A 24888-nucleotide genomic window follows, 5' to 3' on the forward strand; every position below is an offset into this window, starting at 1 on the left:
CATTTTCAGTTAATTTTTTATATCCATGTTCATACTAAACTCTTACAGTCTTAGACTTGCCTAAGTACAAGAAAATTAAATTCTTCATATTGAATTTCTATAGTAATGAGGAAGAATTAACCCATAGATGTTCTAAGCTATAAAATTGACAGTCAGAACTAAACAATTAATCTGCAATTTAGGAATTCAAATCAGTTTCATTCTAAATGCACAGAATTAAAATAATTAACTATATTAGTAAGAACTTACTCTCATACTCATCTCTAGATTTACTATCATGATGAGCTGTTAATCACATTTCCAAAGTGTTTAACATTTTATTCTCTGCTATCATCTGTTTGTGTTTGGAGACAGAAGAACCCACAAATTTTTCCTTGTACTGACAATTAAGGATATATAACATTTTTTGAATGGTCTTGAAATAAGAAAACAGTGCTCTGTATAATGTCAATGATTCCTCAGTATAATTTAAGTAGTCTTAGCTATTGTATGCTGGGTGCATGTGTCCCTCCTCTTTGCCTGCTAGTCTATTTAATTAAATCTGCCTTATGTCCTGAACTATCATCAAATTTATGAGCCATGTCCCTAGATGCTTATAGAAAAAAAAAGCTATTTTATCACCTACTCTTACCTTCAATGCAGTCTAGCTAAAGGTGGTTTTTTTTTTTTCAACTTTTATTTTAGGTTCAGGGTGTCCATGTGCAGATTTGTTACATAAGTGTGTGTTGCTGAGGTTTGGTGCACAAATAATTCCATCACCCAGATAGTGAGCATAGTACCCAATAGGTAGTTTTTCACCCCACGTTCCCTCCCACCTTCCTACATCAAGTAGTCCCCAGTGCCTATCGTTCCCATTTGTTTGTGTCCATATGTACTCATTGTTTAGCTCCTACTTATAAATGAGAATATGCAGTATTTGGTTTTCTGTTCCTATGTTAGTTTGCTTAAGATAATGGCCTCCAGCTGCATTCATGTTTCTACAAAGGACATGATTTCATTTTTTCAATGACTGTGTAGTATTCCATGGTATATATGTACCACATTCTCTTTATCCAGTACCCTGTTGATGGGCATCTAGGTTTACTCCATGTCTTTGCTATTGTGAATAGTGCTGTGGTTTACAAATGCATATGTCTTTTTGATAGAATGATTTATATTCCTTTGGGTATATAGCCAGTAATGGGATTGCTGGGTTGAATGGTAGTTCTAAGTTTTTTAACAAATCTCCACACTGCTTTCCACAATGGCTGAAGTAATTTACATTCCCACTAGCAATGTGTAAGTGCGCCCTTTTCATTGCAACCTCACCAATGGCTGTCATTTTTTTTACTTTTTATAATAGCCATTCTGATTGGTGTGAGTTGGTTTCTCATTGTGGTTTTGGTTTGAATTTCTCTAATGATTAGTGATGTTGAGCATTACTTACTCTATTTGTTGGTTTCATGTATGTCTTCTTTTGAGAAGTGTCTGTTCATGTCATTTGCCCATTTTCTAATGGGGTTGTCTGTTTTCTGCTTGTTGAATTGTTTAAGTTCCTTATAGATTCTGGACATTAGACCTTTTTTGTTGTGTAGTGTGTGAATATTTTCTCCCATTTTGTAGGTTGTCTGTTTACTCTGTTAATAGTTTCTTTTGCTGTGCAGAAGCTCTTTGGTTTAATTAGGTCCCACTTGTCAATTTTTGTTTTTATGGAAATTGCTTCTGGGGACTTAGTCATAAATTCTTTACCAAGCCTGATGTCCAGAATGGTATTTCCTAGGTTTTCTTCTAGGGGTTTTATAGGTTTAGGTCTTACATTTAAGTCTTTAGTCCATATTGAGTTAATTTTCATAACATACATAGTGAAGGGAACGGGTTCAGTTTCAATCTTCTGCATATGGCTAGCCAGTTATCCCAGCACCATTTATTGAACAGGAAGCCCTTTCCCCATTGCTTATTATCACTGACTTTGTTGAAGATCGGGTGCTTTTAGGTGTATGACTTTATTTCTAGGTTCTCTGTCCAGTTCCATTGGTCTGTGTGTCTGTTTCTGCACCAGCACCATGCTATTTTGGTTACTGTAGGCTTGTAGTATAGTTTGAAATTAGGTAGTGTGATGTCTGTGGCCTTGTTCTTTTTGCTTAGGATCGTTTCAGCTATTTAGCCTCTTTTTTTTCCATATGAATTTTAGAATAACTTTTTTAATTCTGTGAAAAATTATGTTGGTAGTTTGATAGGAATAACATTGAATCTGTAAATTGTTTTTGTCAGTATAGCCATTTTAACCATATTGATTCTTCCTTTTCATGAGCAGGAAATCTTTTTTCGTTTGTTTGTGTTATCTCTGATTTCCTTCATCAGTGTTTTGTAATTCTCATTGTAAAGATCTTCCACCTCCTTGGTTCCGTATTCCTAGATACTTTATTCTTTTTGTGGCTATTGTAAATGGGATTTCATTCTTGCTTTGGTTCTCAGCTTGGATGTAATTGGTGTATAGCCATGCTACTGATTTTTGTACAGCGATTTTATATTCTGAAATTTTACTGAAGTTATTTATAAGTTCTAGGAGCCTTTTGGCAGAGGCCATGGGATTTTCTCAGTATAGAATAATATCATCTGCAAGGAGATGATATAGCTTGAATTCATCTCTTTCTATTTGGATATCTTTCTTCTTTCTCTTGCCTGACTGCTCTGGCTAGCACTTCCATTACTGTGTTGAATAGGAGTGGTGAGAGTGGGCATCCTTGTCTTGTTGCAGTTCTCAAGGGGAATGCTTCGATCTTTCACCTGTTCAGGATGATGTTGGGCTGTGGATTTGTCATAGACTGCTCTCATTATTTTGAAGTATGTTCCTTCAATGCCTAATCTGTTGAGGGTTTTTAATACAAAGTTGAATTTTATCAAAGTCTTTTCTGCATCTATTGAGGACATGATATGGTTTTTGCTTTTAATTCTATTTATGTGGTGAATCACATTTATCAATTTGTGTATGTTGAACCAGCCTCCATCCCAGGAATAAAGCCTATAAAAGTGGATTCTTTATGTTTTCCCTTTACTATATTGCTATCCAGTTGTCCCTATTTCACTAACAACACCATACTCTTTCATGGTCCCAACATTTCCACAGGATTGAGAGACATAAAATGGTGGACTTCCTAAAAGGTGGACTTCCTCACTCATTAGCTGACTTAACCTCTCTGTTCCTCAGATTTCTTCTCTGCAAAATGAGGATGATGATAGTACCCTCTTATAACATAATAGAGTAACTAGAAAGGTTAGAAGAGTGCTTGGCACGTGGTGTCAAATAATGTTTGTCATTACTATAATTTTCCTCTTTCATACCAACACACTTACCAAAGCCTTGAAAATGCCTCTCATTTTCTTGAAAATGCTGCATCCCCACAGCAATTTTCCTATTCAGGACTTTTGCCTCCATCTGCTTTCTTATCCCAGCCATGACCTATTATATTTATTCATTTGTGTGTTTATTCCCTGAATAGTCAATGAAAACTTACAATAAACCAAGAACTGTTTGGGGCCTTGGGACAATAATAAAAAACAAAACAGACCCTATCTCTGCTCTCATGGAATTAATGGTCTAGAGTGCCAGGGTCAGAAAACTATGGCATATGGGCCAAATCTGGCCTACCACCTATTTGTGAAACTAAAATTTATTGAGATACAGCCACACCCATTTGTGTGTTTTCTGTGGCTGCTTTCAACAATGGCAGAGTTTAGTTATTGCAACAGTGTCTATATGGCCCACAAAGCAAAACTGTAAACTGCCTTGCCCTTTACAGAAAAAGGTTGCTGGCCCCTTTTCTAGTAGCAAAAAAATATGCTAAGATCTCACTAAGATTAAAATTACGTCACCAGAGAGCTTATTGTTACACTATGCAGTCATCCTACACATAACAGATCAATGTTCTTAAAATGTGCCTCCTTGTTTGTGTCATTTTCTATATACCTGTCATGTCACTTAAAAGTTGAACTGAAGCCAGGCACAGAAAGGCAAACATCACATATTCTCACTTATTTGTGGGTTCTAAAAATCAAAACAGTTGAACTCATGGAGATAGAGAGTAGAAGGATGGTTACTAGAGGCTCAGAAAGGTGGTGGGTAACAGGGAGGTGGGGATGGTTAATGACTACAAAAAAGTAGTGAGAATGAATGAGCAAGGACTAGTATTGGATAGCACAACAGGGTGACTATAGTCAATAATAATTTAATTGTACATTTTAAAATAACTAAGAAAGTATAATTGGACTCTTTGTAACACAAAGGATAAATGCTTGAGGGGATGGATACCCCATTTTCCATGATGTGATCATCACACATTGCATGCCTGTACCAAAACATGTCATGTACCCCATAAATATGTACACCTACTATGTACCCACAAAAGTTAATAGTTTAAAAAAAAAAAAAGTTGAACTGCCTCAGCCTGTTGTTCAAAGTCCTTTGACACCTCCTCTTAGTGCATGCATTTATACGGGCAAATCTCACTCTGGCGGCCTTTCCTAAGCCTTCTCTTGGCCTTCCCTAAGTAATTCACTAAAATTACTTAGGCGCCCATCCACAGGATACCATAATACCCATTTTAGAACTTGTCCCATTTTATTAAAATTGTCTCCTTACTAATCTGATTTCTCCAAAATACAGAAGTCCATGAGGTCAAAAATGGAGCCTCCTGTGTTGTAGAATCTCAGTACCAAGCACAGTACTATGCTCAATCCTAAGATAAGCACAGACAGCTAGCCTGTAAAAAATAATAAATATTCTTTAAATACATACCTACCTCTCTTTGTTTTGTTTTCACATTATCCATTATATAGACACCTCACCTCACACACATACTTCTACAAAATCTACTCCTCCTCAGGGCAGAGTGGTTAAGGGAAGAAATATTAATGAATTAACATCAAGGGTTAGAAAAATATCACCCAAAGTAGAGAATAACTAATGAAGGCTTGAAATTTTTTTATTATCTCTATTTCACAGGGTGCTATAGAAACCAAGAAACAAAAAGAAAACTCTGACCTTGCACAAAATCATTCTCATTAGAATTATATAATAACTAATTATATATTAAACATATAGCTAATTGTTTCAGACCTAAAAATTCTGAGACAAACTATATGAGGCTCTGATTTGTTATTTTTTCAAATAAGATTTTGGCATCCATATTATATTATGCTTAATGTGATTTATCTACTTTAATATCCAAGCAAGTATTTTATTCCCATAACACATGTTATATACCTTAAATATATACAATAAAATGTAAGTGAATTAAATAAAATAAATATTTTACCATTGTGAGCTCTGTCTATAAGGCAATGAGAATAATTTTAAGCTTTTTTCAAGTAGATATAAAATGAACCACTAGATGGCGCAATCGTCACTTTAAAATGTAATGACAGCATCATGTTTAAAAATTCTTTAATAAGAATTTTTACTATGGTTTTATTTCTTTTGTGAAATTAGTTACTGATTTCCTTTTTCGTGTATGAGGTCTTTATACATTCTATACTCTTTGTGATCTTCAAAAATAATCTTCAAACTATGCAATTTTGTATTTTTTTGCACAACTATTAACTTAGATGTAACAAGCATATAAAAGTCTATGACATAAACAAAAGGTCTGGGAAAGTGTGATCGCTGCTGTCCCCCAGCTTAACAGATTCTGATCCCTATACCTCATACCCATTCTAGAATGTGCTTTTTAGACTGGCAGGGTGGTTTATGGCTCTCTGTCTCTGACAGGAATTTTAAGTTAACCCTTTCTCTCATGTACTCTTTAGTGTAGTGTTTTCAGAAGAAGAAAGAAAGGGGAATGTTGGGGAGAGAAAGGGAAGGAAGAAAGGGAGAAAGGCAGGCAGGCAGGGAGGGAGGGAGGGAGGAAGGAAGGGAGGAAGGGAGGAAGGGAGGAAGGGAGGAGGGGAGGCAGGGAGGGGCAAAATAAACACACGGTGCCCAGATAAACTTGAATTTCAGACAAACAACAATTTATCAACTATATATATATAACATAACAAGATATAACATTAAAATCTCAAATATTATTTATTTAAAGTTCAAATATTGCATGGGACATGTATTAGTCCGTTCTCAGGCTGCTAATAAAGACATACTTGAAACTGGGTAATTTATAAAGGAAAGAGGTTTAATTGACTCACAGTTCAGCATGGCTGGGGAGGCCTCAGAAAACTTACATCATGGTGGAAGGGGAAGCAAACATGTCCTTCCTGATATGGTAGCAGGAAGGAGAAGAATGAGCGCCTAGTGAAGAAGGAAGCCCCTTATAAAACCATCAGATCTCATGAGAACTAACTCATTACCATGAGAACAGGATGGAGGAACCTCCCCCATGAGTCAATTTTCTCCACCTGGTCCCTCCCACAACACATGGGGATTATGCAAACTACAATTCGAGATTTCGGTGAGGACACAGCCAAACCATGTCAGGACATACTTTTACTAAGAAAAGTTATTTATTGTTTAACTTACGTTTAAATTTAACTAGATGCTCTGCGTTTTATCTGACAACTCTGCCTTTGATGAGTCTATCAGAAAGTTTTCTGCTGGGCTCCTCCCAATATCACTCTCTAAACCCAGACAAGGTCTCTCTTTCAGCTGAGTATTCCCCATTACCCCTCAGCTTCTGCTCTAGCCAGAAACCACTTACTGCCACGGTATCTTTAGCCAGAAGGACACCTCTTGGTCAAGATTCATTTTTATATGTCCTCAAGCTGTTGTTCCTGACCATGAACATCCCTTTCCTGGGATTCACTCACATTTGACTTGTCTCCAGCATGTTTACAGCTCTTTCGGCAACCCCAGGAGCTGAGCCTGTGAGTTTGCCAATGCCAGGGAAAACATACCAAGCTCTCCAAGTGGTCCTGCTGAATCTCTTTTCACTAGGCCTGAAGTTAGGAGACAGCAACACCATGCACAGCTTTTTCTTTTGGTGGTGGTGTGGGAGTTGGGAGAGAGACTTACAATGCAATTTTGTCCAAAGAAACAATTCTCAAAAAATTCTCTTTCAATTTTTACACTCTGAATCGTTTAAAGTCTTTGATGTGGAGTCCAGTAATCCTATAACCAGTTATTAACTCTTTCCTTTGACAATTTAGATCTTAGAGTTTGAATCACAATTCATTTTGATCTCTTGGAACTTCAGTTAAAATTGACAAGTTAGCATCAGGGCAATACATAGTATGTATCCATTTCTACACAAGTGCTCAAACCATGCGGCTTTCTCTCAACTCACAGCTGCAACTGTACCACTGGGTGGAAAGGAGCATTCTGCACAGAGACAGTTTCCACCTGTGATCCTGAACACGACCCTCCACACCACTGTAGCAGAGGAGCAACCTGCATTTCATTACCTCATGGATACACCTGTTTCTGTCCTCTAGGAACCACTGGAATCTACTGTGAACAAGGTGAGGCAGAATTTCAAATCATTTTGCTGTCCACAAATATAACTAAAATTAGGAACTTCAAAGTCAGTTTTCTTTTTGAGAAGTAAAAAGGTACATATAATAAAATTCGAATCCACTCTCCTCTTTTTCTAGTATATTTGACATACTTCACAGATAGACTAGTACTTAAAATTCAGTAGTACAAAAAATATGGCTTTTAGTATTGCTTTAACTTATTAACTCTAAACTCTCTATTTTGTGTAGATGTTCTAGATGTTTTGTGCTGAATGCAGTTAAGTGAAGTGAACTTAAGTTCATAACTCAGTTCCAGATCAAGACTTCATCTCTGTGAGCCTCTCCTATCTGTATTTTCCATCTCACTCAAAACTCTCAGAACTATCACAAGGCCATCAGCTTCAGAGGGAAATTAGAGAGGAGAAATGGCCCCAAGTCCAGTAGTAACAGTAAGAAGCAACAGTGTCCTAACTACTGGGGCAACTTATGGTAGTGCCTCTAAAAGAGCTCAGCAATCTCTGAGTGCTCCCAAGCTGGGCTGTGGCTAAGGCATAACGGTATTTCTAGATCTGAGCTATCTTCTCTTTAATCCCGGGCTGGGACTTCCAGAACAGCATTAGGGAATCCAGGAAACTCCCAGTTAAGGAAGTTGGAGAGATTAAGCCAGGAAAATAAAGGGACATAAGGACCTACCTGCCATATCCTAGCTTCCTGAGACTGGACTATCTACTATTTCTCTATCCTGCCTCACCCACCACCCAGAAGATGAAGCTTTAGCTCTCTCTTCCCTATTTTAGAAGCAGAGGCTGGGATAAAGAGTACAGGAGTCAATCACCAATTGTGCTATATCCACCTTTGCATGATTTGGATGTTTTATTGTAATATCATATTCATATGTGTAAGAAAAAATTCTTTATCAAATATATTAATGCAAATATTTTATTCCTATATTCCTTGATATTCTACTTGTGCTTAACTCTCCAAAAGTCAAAATTGTTAATAAATGGAAGACATTTGAGGGTTAGAATAATAGTTTATGGGAAAAAATGTTTAATCATGTCTTAAGAGTGTGATTATGAAATAATGAGATGAAGTTTTGTATCTGGCATACATAAATCAGTCTCTCATAATGACATTAGGGATCAATCTTGATCTTTAAGAAGTTGTGTTTCTTAATTCCTAGAATGTGCCACACTCTTTCCTGGAGTAGAGATTTTGTATTGCTTCCCTCTGCCTAGAATGCTTTCATCTTCCCCTCCCTACCAGGTGCTAACACTTCGCCTTGCTAATTTAGGGAAGCCTTTCCTGATTGTCTTTCATAGAACTGAGGGCAGTGACCATGGCTGTTGAGTATCTAGCATCCATCATACAGTGCAGAGCAAAAAAAAATCGGTTAAATATTTAAACTTAACAGCAATAATAAAAACTGATTGTGATGGTTTTCATAGAATAGTTCCTTAGTGAAAGGCAAAGTACTCAAAAGTTAACCAAGATGAGTACCTTTATAACTCCCAAAGGAATAGCTTTTAGAAATGGAAATAAATAATATGACAAGTAACAGAAGGGCTACTGAATTTAACAATAGGGCAAGCCACAGTTTTGATGCTTAAAGGCTCAGACAGTGAAAGTTTGAAAGATAGATTAACCCAAAATTTGTGTGGGTGTGTGGATATATATAAATAGATTATATAGACAGAGGGCAGTTGAAGATAGATGAATGGATAGATAGATAGATAGATGATAGATAGATAGATAGATAGATAGATAAATAGATAGATAGATAGATAGAGATACATACATACATACATACATACGTACATAGATATTGGAATAGTCAGAGTAATGAGATTTTACAGAAAGAAAGTCTAGAAGAGTTGATTAAAGGTGCCAGAAAATGGGTGACATCCACATAGAATTCTAACACAAAGTTAACCAAGATATATCTTGATATTCTATAAAATAACAATTTGGTTAGAATACTTTAGAATCCAGAGTACTCATTAAAATATTATACCAAGAATTCTGGTTCACACATTTTGCAAGATAGATAATATGTCCAGTTACTTTTCTCATATACTCAAGTCTTGCTTATTTGCTCTTTTATGTTATAGCTATCTTTCCTGTTACAACTTATGATTTACAACTATACATATAACCTCTACTAAATCATAAAATCTCCTCTCAGTTTACTTTTTCCTCATATTATTGATAAATTGCTTTTTTCATGGACTAGTTTTAATACTACTAAATTCTAGCTATTGTGCATCAATGACATATAGCAAGTTAGATTCCATAATGTGTGAGTTTTTGACTTTCAACCTAGCAAATATTGAAAATGTTTCCTTTTTTGTTTTCACATTTTTTCCATTCATAGTATAATTTTTTTTCATTTATTTCTCATTCCATAAGATAAAGAAACCCACACACGCGGGCATTTTGCATGAAACAGGCAAATGTTCAAACTACTTAAACATTTTTCTCATGCCAACAACTCTTTATGGTCCAACCAGTCCCTGATTTCCATTGAAACTGATTCTTGCTAATGGAGATGTTCAATTCTTCAAGCCCTTCCAACACATGGGATGGTTTCCAGCCAAGTCCTTGGTTTTCCTAATAATAGAGAAATTGGTCCAACACACAGTAGATGGCAGTTTCAGGAATTATTACTGTGTTTTCCTGTTTTCAAATACTCGTTTTTCAGGTGTATTTGGCCATGTGGAACACAGCAAGCAATGCACATGCTTTCTTCATAGGAAAAAAATAAGCTTTAGTCTTTATTTCACTACTTTCAATCCCATTGTGATAATTAATAGAGGTGTAGTTACATGTGTATTAGATTCTCTACCTCTATGAACTTATAACAGTCATAAAAAGTAAAAGATAAGTAGGCACTAGCTATGATTCCTAGGAACACACATTCCACTTGTTTAGTCTTCTATGCTCTTCAATACAGCCTGCTAAATTATAAGTGAAACTCAGAGAGAAAGTGAAGTATATATAATAATTCTGAAGTTTATATGAACATCAAGCTTTTTGAGCATTTAAATGAATAGATGTGGCAGCTAAGCCTTAGTAGAAAGAAACAGACACAACTTCCATTTCTAACCTTAGACACTGGCCAAGTAACTTAACTCTCCGGAACATCAGGTTTCTCATATGTGAAAAGGAGATATTTAAGAATCTCTGTTCGTGGGGAAATTTTGGCTAAAGTCTGGGGAGATTTCATTCTACTTTTGTCAAGCCCTAAATTATTATTAGTTTTTACAAAGCAGTGAGTGAAAAGTTAAAAACTTTAGGAGACATATCTATGAGGTTATTTTTTCAATAAAGTTCTCTTTTCATTTCCGTTCAAGATAGCATTAATAAGCACAAAAAATACATACATTGAATTTTTAGTTCCCGATGGCTGAAGTTTCCTCCCTCAAAATGTTTTATATACTGAGTCATAAATACCCTGCCCCCAATTCTAGGAAGGAAGACAAAAATAGTGTTTGTTTACAAACAATTTCTACAAATAAGACTAGGTTGCTACTTCCCCTCAGGCAGGTCTGCCTGCCGTCTTTTAAACTGAGATGATTGACAATGATGAGATCCAGCCACAAACTTTACTTTCTAATTTGGGGCAATAAGAGGAAGCCTCCCTTAGTTTTTAATCAAAATATTACTGGTGACAAGCAAGTCGAAATTATCATGACCATAGTGGAAGATACAAAGATCAGAAAATAGCTCATTATTTCATTTCCTCCACTTGATAAAATCTGTAAAGTTTACATTAAGAAAAATAGAAAAGCGAGCCTTCTAGTGCCATGTTCCTATAGCAGCTAAGGAATATCACAAGGCAAATGGTAAAGAAAGCCCTATAGTCTGAGAGGTAGAATTGTCAAAGACTCTTCTAGCATACCTCCAAAAAGAGTATGATAAGGAATCAATAAAATAAAGAGGCCTCCACAGTGCCTAGCATATAACTAGAACTCCATTAGTATTAGTCGCCTCCTACAGAGAAAGAAAAAAAGTGTTAGATTACACTTGAGTAAAATGCAGGCCATGTTCACATAGATTTTTTATCATTTTCATTTTAATAATATGGGTTAGTTTTAATATATTCTTAAGTTGAAATATTTTAAACCTCCTATTTTAAAAAGATAATGTTTTCTATATAAAAGATGTAAAGATTTTCAAACTATAATGATAAATGTAGTAGACATTAAGTTTCCAAAATGACCAAATAAAATGTTTAAAACAACAACAACAATACTCAGCCAGGTGCAGTAGCTCATGCCTGTAATCCTAGCACTTTGGGAGGCCAAGGCAGGTGGACTGCTTGAGACTAGGAGTTCTAGACCAGCCTGGGCAACATAGCAAAACCCTCATCTCTACAAAAAAAAAATAGAATAATTAGCCAGGTGTGGTCGTGCATGCCTGTAGTCCTAGCTATTCAGGAGGCTGAAGCAGGAGGATTGCTTGGGTCACAGTGAGCTGTGATCATGCCACTGCACTCCAACTTGGATGACAGAATGAAACCCTGTATCTAAATAGAAAACAAACAAACAAAGAAACTCATTCTCAATAGAGTAATAGCAAATTGTTAAATTTTAAATAATATTTGTGGAGAACCCACTCAGGCAATATGAAGAGATCCAAAGCAGTATAAAATAGTGTCCTTCTGGAATCCTCCCTTATCGGGGGAACCCGCCCCCAATATTTCAACATAGGTTCTTTCTATTTTCCCTAAGTGTCAGCTGGTCTGAGAAATAAAGAGAAAGAGTACAAAGAGAGGAATTTTACAGCTGGGCCACTGGGGGTGACATCACATATCGGCAGGTGTGTGATGACCACCTGAGCCGCAAAACCAGCAAGTTTTTATTAAGGATTTCAAAAGGGGAGGGGGTGTACGAACAGGCAGTAGGTCACAAAGATCACATGCTTCTGATGCCAATAAAGATCACAAGGCAAAGGGCAAAGCAAGATCACAAGGCAAAGGGCAAAGTCAAAAACTCCTGATAAGGGTCTATGTTCAGCTGTGCAAGTACTGTCCTGATAAACATCTTAAACAACAGAAAACAGGGTTTGAGAGCAGAGAACCGGTCTGACCTCAAATTTACCAGGGTGGGGTTTCTTCCCCACCCTAATAAGCCTGAGGGTACTGCAGGAAACCAGGGCATCTTTCAGTCCTTATGTCAACCGCATAACAAAGACACTCCCAGAGCTGCCATTTATAGACCACCCCCCAGGAATGTGTGCCTTTCCCAGGGTCTTAATTATAAATATTCCTTGCTAGGAAAAGAATTCAGCAATATCTTCCCTACTTGCACATATGCAAATCAATAAATGTAATCCATCACATAAACAGAACCAACGACCAAAACCACATGAATATCTCAAAAGATGCAGAAAAGGCCTTTGACAAAATTCAACAGTCTTTCATGCTAAAAACTCTTAATAAACTAGGTATTGATGGAACATATCTCAAAATAATAAGAGCTATTTATGACAAACCCACAGACAATATCATACTGAATGGGCAAAAACTGGAAGCATTCCCTTTGAAATCTGGCACAAGACAAGGATGCCCTCTCTCATCACTCCTATTAAAATAATATTGGAAGTTCTGGCCAGGGCAATCAGGCAAGAGAAAGAAATAAAGGTATTCAATTAGGAAAAGAGGAAGTCAAACTGTCTCTGTTTGCAGATGACATGATTATATATTTAGAAAACCCCATTGTCTCAGCCCCAAATCTCCTTCAGTTGATAAGCAACTTAAGCAAAGTCTCAGGATACAAAATCAATGTGCAAAAATCACAAGCATTCCTATACATCAATAATAGACAAACAGCCAAATCATGAGTGAACTCCCATTCACAATTCCTGCAAAGAGAATAAAATACCTAGGAATACAATTTACAAGGGATGTGAAGGACCTCTTCAAGGAGAACTACAAACCACTGCTCAAGGAAATAAGAGACGACACACAAACAAATGGAAGAACATTCCATGCTCATGGATAGGAAGAATCATTATTGTGAAAATGGCCATACTGCCCAAGGTAATTTATAGACTCAATGCTATCCCCATGAAGCTACCAAAGACTTTATTCACAGAATTTGAAAAACCTACTTTAAATTTCATATGGGTATAGCCAAGACAATCCTAAGCAGAAAGAACAAAGCTGGAGGCATCACACTACCTGACTTCAAAGTAGACTACAAGGCTACAGTAACCAAAACAGCATGGTACTGGTACCAAAACAGAGATTTAGACCAATGGAACAGAACAGAGGCCTCAGAAATAACACCACACATCTACAGCCATCTGATCTTTGACAAACCTGACAAAAACAAGGAATGGGGAAAGGATTCCCTATTTAATAAATGGTGCTGGGAAAACTGGCTAGCCATATGTAGAAAGCTGAAACTGGATCCCTTCCTTAGACCTATACAAAAATTATTTCAAGATGGATTAAATAGGATATAGGCATGGGCAAACTCTTCATGACTAAGACAACAAAAGCAATGGCAACAAAAGCCAAAATTCACAAATGGGATCTAATTAAACTAAAGAGCTTCTGCACAGCAAAAGAAACTACCATCAGAGTGAACAGGCAACCTACAGAATGGGAGAAAATTTTTGCAATCTATCCATCTGAAAAAGGGCTAATATCCAGAATCTACAAAAAACTTAAACAAATTTACAAGAAAAAACCAAACAACCCCATCAAAAAGTGGGCAAAGGAAATGAACAGACTTCATAAAAGAAGACATTTATGCAGCCAACAGACATATAAAAACAGGCTCATCATCACTGATCATCAGAGAAATGCAAATCAAAATCACAATGAGATACCATCTCACACCAGTTAGAATGGTGATAATTAAAAAGTCAGGAAACAACAGATGCTGGAGAAGATGGAGAAATAGGAATGCCTTTACACTGTTGGTGGGAGTGTAAATTAGTTCAACCATTGTAGAAGACAGTGTGGCCATTCCTCAAGGATCTAGAACTAGAAATACCATTTGACCCAGCAATCCCATTTCTGGGTATATACCCAAAGGATTATAAATCATGCTACTATAAAGACACATGCACACGTATGTTTATTGTGACACTATTCACAACAGACAAGACTTGGAACAAACCCAAATGCCCATCAATGACAGACTGGATAAAGAAAATGTGGCACATATACACCATGGAATACTATGCAGCCATAAAAAGGATGAGTTCATGTCCTTTGCAGGGACATGGATGAAGCTGGAAACCATCATTCTCAGGAAAATATCACAAGGACAGAAAACCAAACACCGCATGTTCTCAGTCATAAGTGGGAGCTGAACAATGAGAACACATGGACACAGGGTGGAGAACATCACACACTGGGGCCTGTCGTGGGGTGGAGGGCTGGGAGAGGGATAGTGTTAGGAGAAATACCTAATGTAAATGACAAGTAGATGGGTGCAGCAAACCAACATCGCACATGTATACTTATGTAACAAACCTGCATGTTGTGCACATGTACCCTAGAACTTAAAGTATAATAATAAAAATAAATAAATAAATAAATAAATAAAATAGTGTCCCTCCATTCAAAGAGCTAACAATTTAGGTTAAGACCAGGCAAAAGTTTGTAAAAATTAAATATGAGTATATAAAGTTCAGGGAAAAAGAGTAAGAAATATCCTAAGATATTGAATGCTTTAATTGCCAGATTAATGACATGATAAATGCATTATTTCTTGCTAGTTGGACCTAAATAGGCATTAGAAAGTGACAGAATTGAATTAGGTTTCAAAGGATGGGTAAGACTTCAGTAGACTCATGAGAGAGGGAGATAGCTTTCCTAAGGTGAGAACCACTTCAGAAAAGCATGAGGAGGAATGGAAGGGTAGACTTGCATATATAAGTAAACCCCTTCATCTGAAAAAAACATTTCTAGCAGGTAAGGTCTGAATTATTAAAATACCAATGAGAACAGAAGAAAAGATGATATGGTTTAGCTCTCTGTCTCCACTCAAATCTCATCTCAAATTGTAACTCCCATGTATCAAGGGAGGGATTGTAATCCCAACATGTAGAGGGAGGGAGGGAGGGGATTGGATCATGGGGGGCAGTTTTCCCCATGCTATTCTCATAATAATGAGTGAGTTCTCATGAGATCTGATGGCTTTATTAATGTAAGTGTTTGGAAGTTCCTCCTCTGTGCTTCTCTCTCCTGCCACTACGTGAAGAAGGTCCTTGCTTTCCATATGGCAGTGTGAAAACAGACTAATACAGAAGATTTTTTTAAAACTCTAGATTTAAAAATCTCCAGGACTTGCTTACTGAGCTAAAAGGTATGCCTTCCAAATAGATGGGTCTCAACATTTCTGAATTGGATGATGATTATTCAAAATTTAAAAACCTAGATGACACACACACATAATCAATGGTATCTGCCAAAACCTTCTGTAAATAAGCCTTTGAGACTCCTAAAACATCCATAAATCTTCCTATACAATTTACCCAGCTTAATATTATTATGACACTTCCAAATAGCATAAGAATAGCATAAAAGAGAGCTCACTGTAAAAAATATATATACGTATACACACACACACACACACACACACATATTTTTTAGTAGCCAAGATACTGACAGAAAAAGAAAATATGCCCTCTTACCAAGAAAAGAAAAGAAAAAAGAGAAAAGAAAATGGAAAAATTAAGAAGGGACAGGAAGAAAAAATCAAAAAACACCAAACAAGGCTAGTCTAAAACATGACAAACGACTGCACATAAAACTAGCTTTGGGTTTCTGGGAAGTCTAAGCAAAATATAACATACAACAAGTAGCTACTCAATAAAAGAAAACATTCCAGTCATTACACCAAAAACAGAGCACTACGTCCTGGTACTAAACTGTAATAAAAATGTATTGAGCAAACTTCAATTTTAAAAAAAGAAATTAAGGCCAGGCATGGTGGCTCACACCTGTAATTCCAGCACTTTGGGAGGCTGAGGTGGGCAGATCACGAGGTCAGGAGATCGAGACCATCCTGGGTAACACGGTGAAACCCCGTCTCTATTAAAAATACAAAAAAAATTAGCCAGGCGTGGTGGTGGGTGCCTGTAGTCCCAGCTGCTGGGGAGGCTGAGGCAGAAGAATGGCGTGAACCCGGGAGGCGGAGCTTGCAGTGAGCCTAGATCGCGCCAGTGCACTCCAGCCTGGGTGACAGAGTGAGACTCCGTCTCAACAAAAAAAAAAGAAATTAAACAGTATATGTTATCTTGGAGGACAATTTTCTAGAAAATGAGGAGACTCTATATAGATGGCCATTTCTTATATTGACACACAATAAAGGCTATAATAATATTATAGGCATAATAATATTGTCATAGTACTGTAAACATATTGTCATAAGCTAAGTTAATATAGTAGCTTGCTAATGATCTGGCATGTTACTAGAATGATAGTGAATTATCTAAGGGAGCAATTATTTAATACTCATTTGATGGTTACTCTTGGATATCAATTGTGTTAGCCAGAAAATAGTCAAAAAATTAAAACTTAAAGTCCCTGTAGAAGTCCAGGTATCCTAGTTATTGATTGAAAGGATCACTATATGCTTTATTTTCCAGATTTATAGTTGACAAACTTGATGTTTTATTACGAAAATTTTAAAGTTTACCTTGGCATCTGTTCAACCCCCAAATTGTGCTTCACAAAACATGGAATAGAATACCTCATCCTAGAAGATTTTGGTAGCAGGAATCACCAGATGTCTTTGCCTATCATAAAACAATCATGTGATTTCGTAAAATGCTTAATTTTTAAGCAACACATCATCCTGATGGGTTTTCAAAGATCATTCAGAACAAAATAGCGACCTAAATAACTAAATGACTTAAACGGTTAAGTAGAGTTGTTCAGCATTAACCATCTGAGTCCTGAAGAAAGTGTGCCTAAAGGGAGGATTTTATTTTTTCTATAATTGATACTTAACCATTCCTTCTGTTAGCAATTAAACAACAGGTTTAATTGCTCATTCACATAACTCCCAGTGGACTTTGACAATAATCCATTCCTTCAGCAAAGAAAGATGCTCAGCTTTCATTTTTGCTACAGTAACTAGGTGTGTACCTAGTTAATTTAAAATTTGTCAGACTGCTTAAATTGAAATGGCGAGGTAAATCGTAACACTTCAAATAGTTAAGGATGGAAGAAAAGTTCTTTTTAATCTATTAGATTCTTATTGTGATAAAGCTTTAAAGAAGAACTTACAAGCCAACATAAAATCATATGCACTTATCCATAGACCAAAAGGCAAATAATAGATTAATACATGCTACAAAAAGTCTTAAATTATTCTTACCTCTTTTTCTCTACTAACTGAACAGAAAATGCCTATAGTACAGTAGAAGAGCTGTGGCTAAAGTCACAATTTGTTTATTAAACAAAATGAAATTAAAGTATTTTAATTAAGAATCCTGCAATTTGGTAAGAACAAAGTTAATTTTATCTGCAAAGATTATCCACTTAAACTCATAGGCTTATAGTTTGTAGAGATAAAGACCTATCTGTTTATGACATAGACTAAGCTTTGAGTCAATCTTAAAGAATAATGCTCTGGGAATTAAAGTAATCTATTTTAGAAATCTTGAGGTCCACCACCAAGAACAGGATGATTTGGTAGCAAATAACCATCAGTAGGAATTGTTCAACTTAAAGTGATTAAATAGATGTGCTGAAATAATCAAAATAAGTGCATCCAAGGTAAGAGTGGTGAAATTCACAAAGCATAGAGGAAACTTGCAGAGCTTTAGATTTGGAGGAAAAAGTTACACTTTAAAAGCAGAAGTGCAGGTCAGCAAACGATGGACTAGGAAGCCACAGGATCTCCTTCCCCAACAAAGACACCAAATTAACAATAATACGTGGACCACAATACCTCTGTGATAATGCTGGAGACCAATTGAGAATTTATAGCACTAAGGCTATTGTAAGACAAAGACAGAATTCCAGTGAAAAGTGTAGGAAAATCTGCGGAATTTGTCACACACATTCGTTCCCCTTCCTCTATGCAGCATAACACAGAGCAACTGGAAGGAATCCTCTATATGAGTTCTCCTCCCTTGGGACAGAAAATAAACAGTAGACCATGGGTCCAATGTTCTGGCTTGTCTGAGGGCTGCCCAAAGGACTCATTTCTGTACCACCTGACTCAGAGTGCTGACAGTATTGACACCAGAATTCAGAAGCCACTGGAAACAAAGGTGAGTAGAATGTTAGAAATGCAGTTCAGCAGGCAGATTCCAAGGAGAGTAAGAGATTAGAAGGGTTTGAGAGGTCTTCCAGCTGGGCTGATTAAAGAAGGTCTTCTCCTGTACAAAGTCAGAATATAAAAACTGGGATAGAGGGTATTTTTCAAATGCCAAAACCCCAGCAAAAAATTACAAGGCATACAAAGAAACAGGGGAACATGACTAAATCAAAGGGACAAATAAAACTCCAGAAACCAACCCTAATGAATGCAGATATATGAGCTGCTTAACAAGGATTTTAAATAACTGTCATAAGGATCTCAATATGTTAAAAAGATAACATAGGCAACTAAAGAAATCAGGAAAATTATGCATGAACAAAATAAGATTGTCAACAAAGATAAATAAACTATATAAAAAAACAGAAACTCTATAGCAGAAAAATACAAAAACTGAACTGAACAATTCATTATAGGGATTTAACAGCAGACTTGATCTGACAGGAGAAGGAACTGGCAAACTTGAAACCAGGTCATTTAAAATTATTGAGAGATTTGGGCAAGATGGCCAACCAGACACAGCCAGGTGGGACAGCTGCCACCAAGGGACTAGGACAAGTGGCACACAGTCCTAGCAGATCTTCAGAGGGAAAGCACTGAGAGCAGACTGAGGGAAGACACAGAAGCCGGGCTGAAGAGGGGGGATGTTGGGATCCCTGGAGGGGGCTACTATGCACCAGTACTTGTTCCTGACCCCCAGTGACTCTGGGGGAATGGGTGAGTTGAACTGGCAAGGAACAACCCACTCTCACCACAGGCCTCTGGAATCATGGCAGCAGGAGACCCCTCGACCACCACAGACACTTGACTTGGCAGGGAAACCTGCTTGGAGAAGCGATGGGGAAGGATACCAGCCGATACAGAGCCCAGAGGGTTTGGAATGGGAGCATCTGTAGACAGATCATCAAGGCAGAAGATTAACAAAGATATTCAGGACCTAAACTCAGTACTGGATCAAATGTACGTGACAGGCATCTACAGAACTCTCCACCTAAAAACAACAAAATATACATACTTCTCATTGTCACATGGCACACACTCTAAAATTGACCACATAATCAGACATAAAATACTCCTCAGCAAATGCAAAAGAACGGAAATCATAACAACCACTCTGTCAGATCACAGTGCAATAAAGTTAGAAATCAAGACTAAGGAAATAGCTCAAAATCATACAATTACATGGAAATTGAATATCCTGTTCCTGAATGACTCTGGGGTAAACAATGAAATTAACATAGAAATCAAGAAGTTCTTTGAAACTAATGAGAGCAAAGATACAACACACCAGGATCTCTGGGACACAGCTAAGACAGTGTCAAGAGGATAATTTACAGCACTGAACACCCATATCAAAAAGTTACAAGATAGCAATTTAACAACCTAACATCAGGCTGGGCGCGGTGGCTCATGCTTGTAATCCCAGCACTTTGGGAGGCCGAGGTGGGCGGATCACGAGGTCAGGAGATCGAGACCACGGTGAAACCCCGTCTCTACTAAAAATACAAAAAATTAGCCGGGCGTGGTGGCGGGCGCCTGTAGTCCCAGCTACTCGGAGAGGCTGAGGCAGGAGAATGGCATGAACCCGGGAGGCGGAGCTTGCAGTGAGCCGAGATCACGCCACTGCACTCCAGCCTGGGTGACAGAGCGAGACTCCGTCTCAAAAAAAAAAAAAAAAGAAAAGAAAAAAAACAACCTAACATCACAACTAAAACTAAAAGAACTAGAGAACCAAGAGCAAGCTCAACGCTAGCAGAAGAAATAACCAAAATCAGAGCTGAACTGAAGGAGATTGAGACACAAAAAATCATTCAAAAGATCAACAAATCCAGGAGTTGTGTTTTTGAAAAAATAAAATGAAATAGAGAGACCACTAGCTAGACCAATAAAGAAGAAAAGAGAGAAGATCCAAATAAACACAATTAGAAATAACAGGGGATATTACCACTGACTCCACAGAAACACAAATAATCATCAGAGAATATTATAAACACTTCTATGCACACAAATTTGAAAATCTAGGAAAAATAGATAAATTCCTGGATACATACACCCACCCAAGACTGAGCCAGAAAGAACCTGAATCCCTGAAAAGACCAATAATGAGCTCTAAAATTAAATCAATAATAACTAGCCTACCAACCAAAAAAAGCCCAGGACCAGACAGATTCACAGCAAATTCTACCAGATGTACAAAGAAGAGCTGGTACCATTCCTGCTAAAACTATTCCCAAAAATTGATGAGGATGGACTCCTCCTTAACTCATTCTATGAGACCAGCATTATCTTGATACCAAAATCTGGCAGAGACACAACAAAAAAGAAAACTTTAGGCCAATATCCTTGATAAACATTGATGCAAAAATCCTCAACAAAGCACTGGCAAACCAAGTCCAGCAGCACATCAAAAAGCTTGTCCACCAAGATCAAGTAGGCTTTATCCCCAGGATGCAAAGTTGGTTCAACAATAGCAAAGATATTGAACCAACCTAAGTGTCCATCAACAGATGACTTTTGTACCAGTACCATGCTGTTTCAGTTACTGTAGTCTTGTAGTATAATCAACCTAAGTGTCCATCCACAGATGACTTTTGTCCAGTATCATGCTGAAAGATTTTGTCACCACCAGGCCTGCCTTACCAAAGCTCCTGAAGGAAGCACTAAATGTGGAAAAGAAAAACAGGTACCACCAACTGCAAAAACATACCAAATTATTAAGATCAATGACACTATGAAGAAAGTGCATCAACTAATGGGCAAAATAACCAGCTAGCATCATAATGACAGGGTCAAATTCACAAATAACAATATTAACCTTAAATGTAAATGGGCTAAATGCCCCAATTAAAAGACACAGACTAGCAAATTGGATAAAGAGTCAAGAACCCTCGGTGTGCTGTATTCAGGAGACACATCTCATGTGCAAAGACACACATAGGCTCAAAATAAAGGGATGAAGGAACATTTACCAAGCAAATGGAAAGCAAAAATAAGCAGAGGTTGCAATCCTGGTCTCTGATAAAACAGACTTGAAACCAACAAAGATCAAAAAACACACAAAAAAAGGACATTACATAATGGTAAAGGGATCAATCCAACATGAAGAGCTAACTATCCTATGTATTTATGCACCCAATACAGGACCACTCAGACTCATAAAGCAAGTTCTTAGAGCCCTACAAAGAGACTCAGACTCCCACAGAATAATAATGGCAGACTTTAACACCACACTGTCAATATTAGACAGATCAAGACAGAAAATAAACAAGGATATTGAGGACTTGAACTTAGCTCTGGAGCAAGTGGACCGATTAGACATCTACAGAACTCTTCACCCCAAATCAACAGAATATACATTCTTCTCAGCACCACATCGCATTTATTCTAAAATTGACCACATAATTGGAAGTAAAACACTCCTCAACAAATGCAAAAGAACAGAAATCATAACAAGCAGTCTCTCAGACCACAGTGCAATCAAATTATAACTCAGTGTTAAGAAACTCACTCAAAACCACACAACTACATGGAAACTTAACAACCTGCTCCCAATTGACTACTGGGTAAATAATGAAATTAAGGCAGAAATAAATAAGTTCTTTGAAACCAGTGAGAATAAAGACACAATCTTTTTGTCTTTGTGTACCAGAATCTTTAGGACACAGCTAAAGCCGTGTTTAGAGGGAAATTTATAGCACTAAATGCCCACAGGAGAAAGTGGAAAAGATGTAAAATCATCACCTGAACATCACAATTAAAAGAACAGGAGAAGCAAGAGAAAACAAAATTCAAAAGCTAGCAGAAGACAAGAAATAACTAAGATCAGAGCAGAACTGAAGGAGATAGAGACACAAAAAACCCTTCAACAAATCAATGGGTCCAGGAGCTGGCTTTTTGAAAAGATTGATAAAATAGATAGATTGCTAGCCAGACTAAGAAAAAAAAAAAGAGAAAAATCAAATAGACACAGTAAAAAATGATAAAGGGGATATCGCCACTGATCCCACAGAAATACAAACTACCATCAGAGAATACTATAAGCACCTCTATGCAAATAAACTGGAAAATCTAGAAGAAATGGATGAATTCCTGGACACATACACCCTCCCAAGACTAAACCAGGAAGAGGTTGACCAATAACAAGTTTAGACCAATAACAAGTTCTAAAATTGAGGCAGCAATTAATAGACTACCAACCAAAAACAGCCCGGGACCAGATGAATTCACAGCCAAATTCTACCAGAGGTACAAAGAGGAGCTGGTACTGTTCCTTCTGAAACTATTCCAATCAATAGAAAAAGAGGGCCTCCTTCATAACTCATTTTATGAGGCCAGTATCATCCTGATACCAAAGCCTGGCAGAGACACAACAAAAAAAAGAGAATTTTAGACCAATATCCCTGGTGAACATTGACGCAAAAATCCTCAATAAAATACTGGCAAACTAAATCCAGCAGCACATCAAAAACTTATCCACCATGATCAAGTCGGCTTCATCCCTGGGATGCAAGGTTGGTTCAACATATGCAAATCAATAAACATAATCCATCACATAAACAGAACCAATAACAGAAACCACATGATTATCTCAATAGATGCGGAAAAGGCCTTTGACAAAATTCAACACCCTTTCATGCTAAAAACTCTCGATAAACTAGGTACTGATGGAAAGTATCTCAAAATACCACAGACTGGGTGGCTCAAACAACAAAAATGTATTTCTCACAGTCTGGAGGCTGAAAGTCTAAGAGCAGTGTGCCAGAATGGTTAGGTTCCAGCAAGGGCTCTCTTCCTGGCTTGTAGACAGCTGCCTTTAGCTGTGTTCTCACATGGTACACACAGAGAGACCGCATGCTCTATGGTGTTTCTTCTTATAAGGATACTAATTCTATTGGATTACAACTCCAACATCACAACCTCATTTAACCTTAATTACTTCAGCAAAAGTCTTATCTCCGAATATTGTCAAATTGGGGATTAGGGCTTCAACATATGTATTTGGGGAGACAGAAATATTGTCCGTAATATACATTTTTAAGCTATTTTGGTCTTTGTTTCTTTGAAAATATAATAAGACCATCCAACATCCATCTAAATCACTTCCTTTCTGTATGAAGTACATTCTTTAAAATTTCCTTAGTGTTTGTTAGAGACATATCATCTATTACTCTTTATGTGAATAGACATTTTGCTCTTTTACTTGAAAGTTTGTTTTTGACTGTGAAAGTGTGTTGACAGTTATTTTCTCACAGCACATTGAAGATCTCATTGTCCCCTTGACTTCAGTTGTTGCAACTGAAGTCTGAATTCAAGGTGCTGGCAGAGCCATGTTCCTTTGAAGCCTCTAGAGGCAGTTTCTTCTTTTCCTCTTTCGGCTTTTGGTAGCTCCAGACATTCCCTTGCCTATAGGTGCATCACTCCAATCTCTGCCCTCATATTAACATATGATGTCTGTGGCAATAATGGTGATTTATTTCTAATTCACCCTTTCACTGAGTGCATCTTTAGGGTCCCAGTTTTTTGGTGGAAAGCCTCCTTTTACATATTAAGCAATTTCTAGGCTTCTCTCTTGTCCACATGTCCTTGAACAGTTGAAGATTAAACTTTGGATTTAGCAGATTTGGCAAATATGCTCAAGGAAAAACCTGGCTTTATCATTCTACTTATCTATTTAGCTTCTATTTTCTTTTTTCACCTTTTTTGGCATCTGAATATTCTTTTTTCTTGCCAGGTCATCAATTTATTGGAAAAGATGTTTTTGAATAATTTATCCAACATTTTTCGTAGTTTTCATGATGGAGATGAGGTAAATCATGTTATCTAATCTACTACACTGCTGGAAACAAAAGTCAACTATTGGATTTATTTTAAAAGAAGCCCATCTGGCTGGGCGCAGAGGCTCATGCCTGTAATCCCAGCACTTTGGGAGGCCGAGGGGGGCAAATCACCTGAGGTCAGGAGTTTGAGACTAGCTTGGCCAACATGGGGAAACCCCATCTCTACTAAAAACACAAAAATTAGCCGGGTGTGGTGGTGGGTGCCCGTAATCCCAGCTACTCGGGAGGCTGAGGCAGGAGAATCGCTTGAACCCAGGAGGCAGAGGTTGCAGTGAGCCAAGATTGTGCCACTGCACTCCAGCCTGGGCGACAGAGCAGAACTCTGTCTCAGGAGA

General features: G+C 37.3%; 1 protein-coding gene across 1 annotated transcript in view; it reads left to right on the forward strand.

The window, feature by feature from the left end:
• EYS (eyes shut homolog) overlaps window positions 1-24888 on the forward strand; it is a 2088383-nt gene that overhangs the window by 2041531 nt on the left and 21964 nt on the right. The window contains exon 42 of the mRNA XM_063618766.1: window positions 7256-7428. Within this exon, the coding sequence (XP_063474836.1) occupies window positions 7256-7428 (173 nt within the window). The remainder of the gene's footprint in view (window positions 1-7255; window positions 7429-24888) is intronic.

The sequence above is a fragment of the Symphalangus syndactylus genome, chromosome 2 (genome assembly GCF_028878055.3).
Source record: "Symphalangus syndactylus isolate Jambi chromosome 2, NHGRI_mSymSyn1-v2.1_pri, whole genome shotgun sequence".
Classification (NCBI taxonomy): domain Eukaryota; kingdom Metazoa; phylum Chordata; class Mammalia; order Primates; family Hylobatidae; genus Symphalangus; species Symphalangus syndactylus.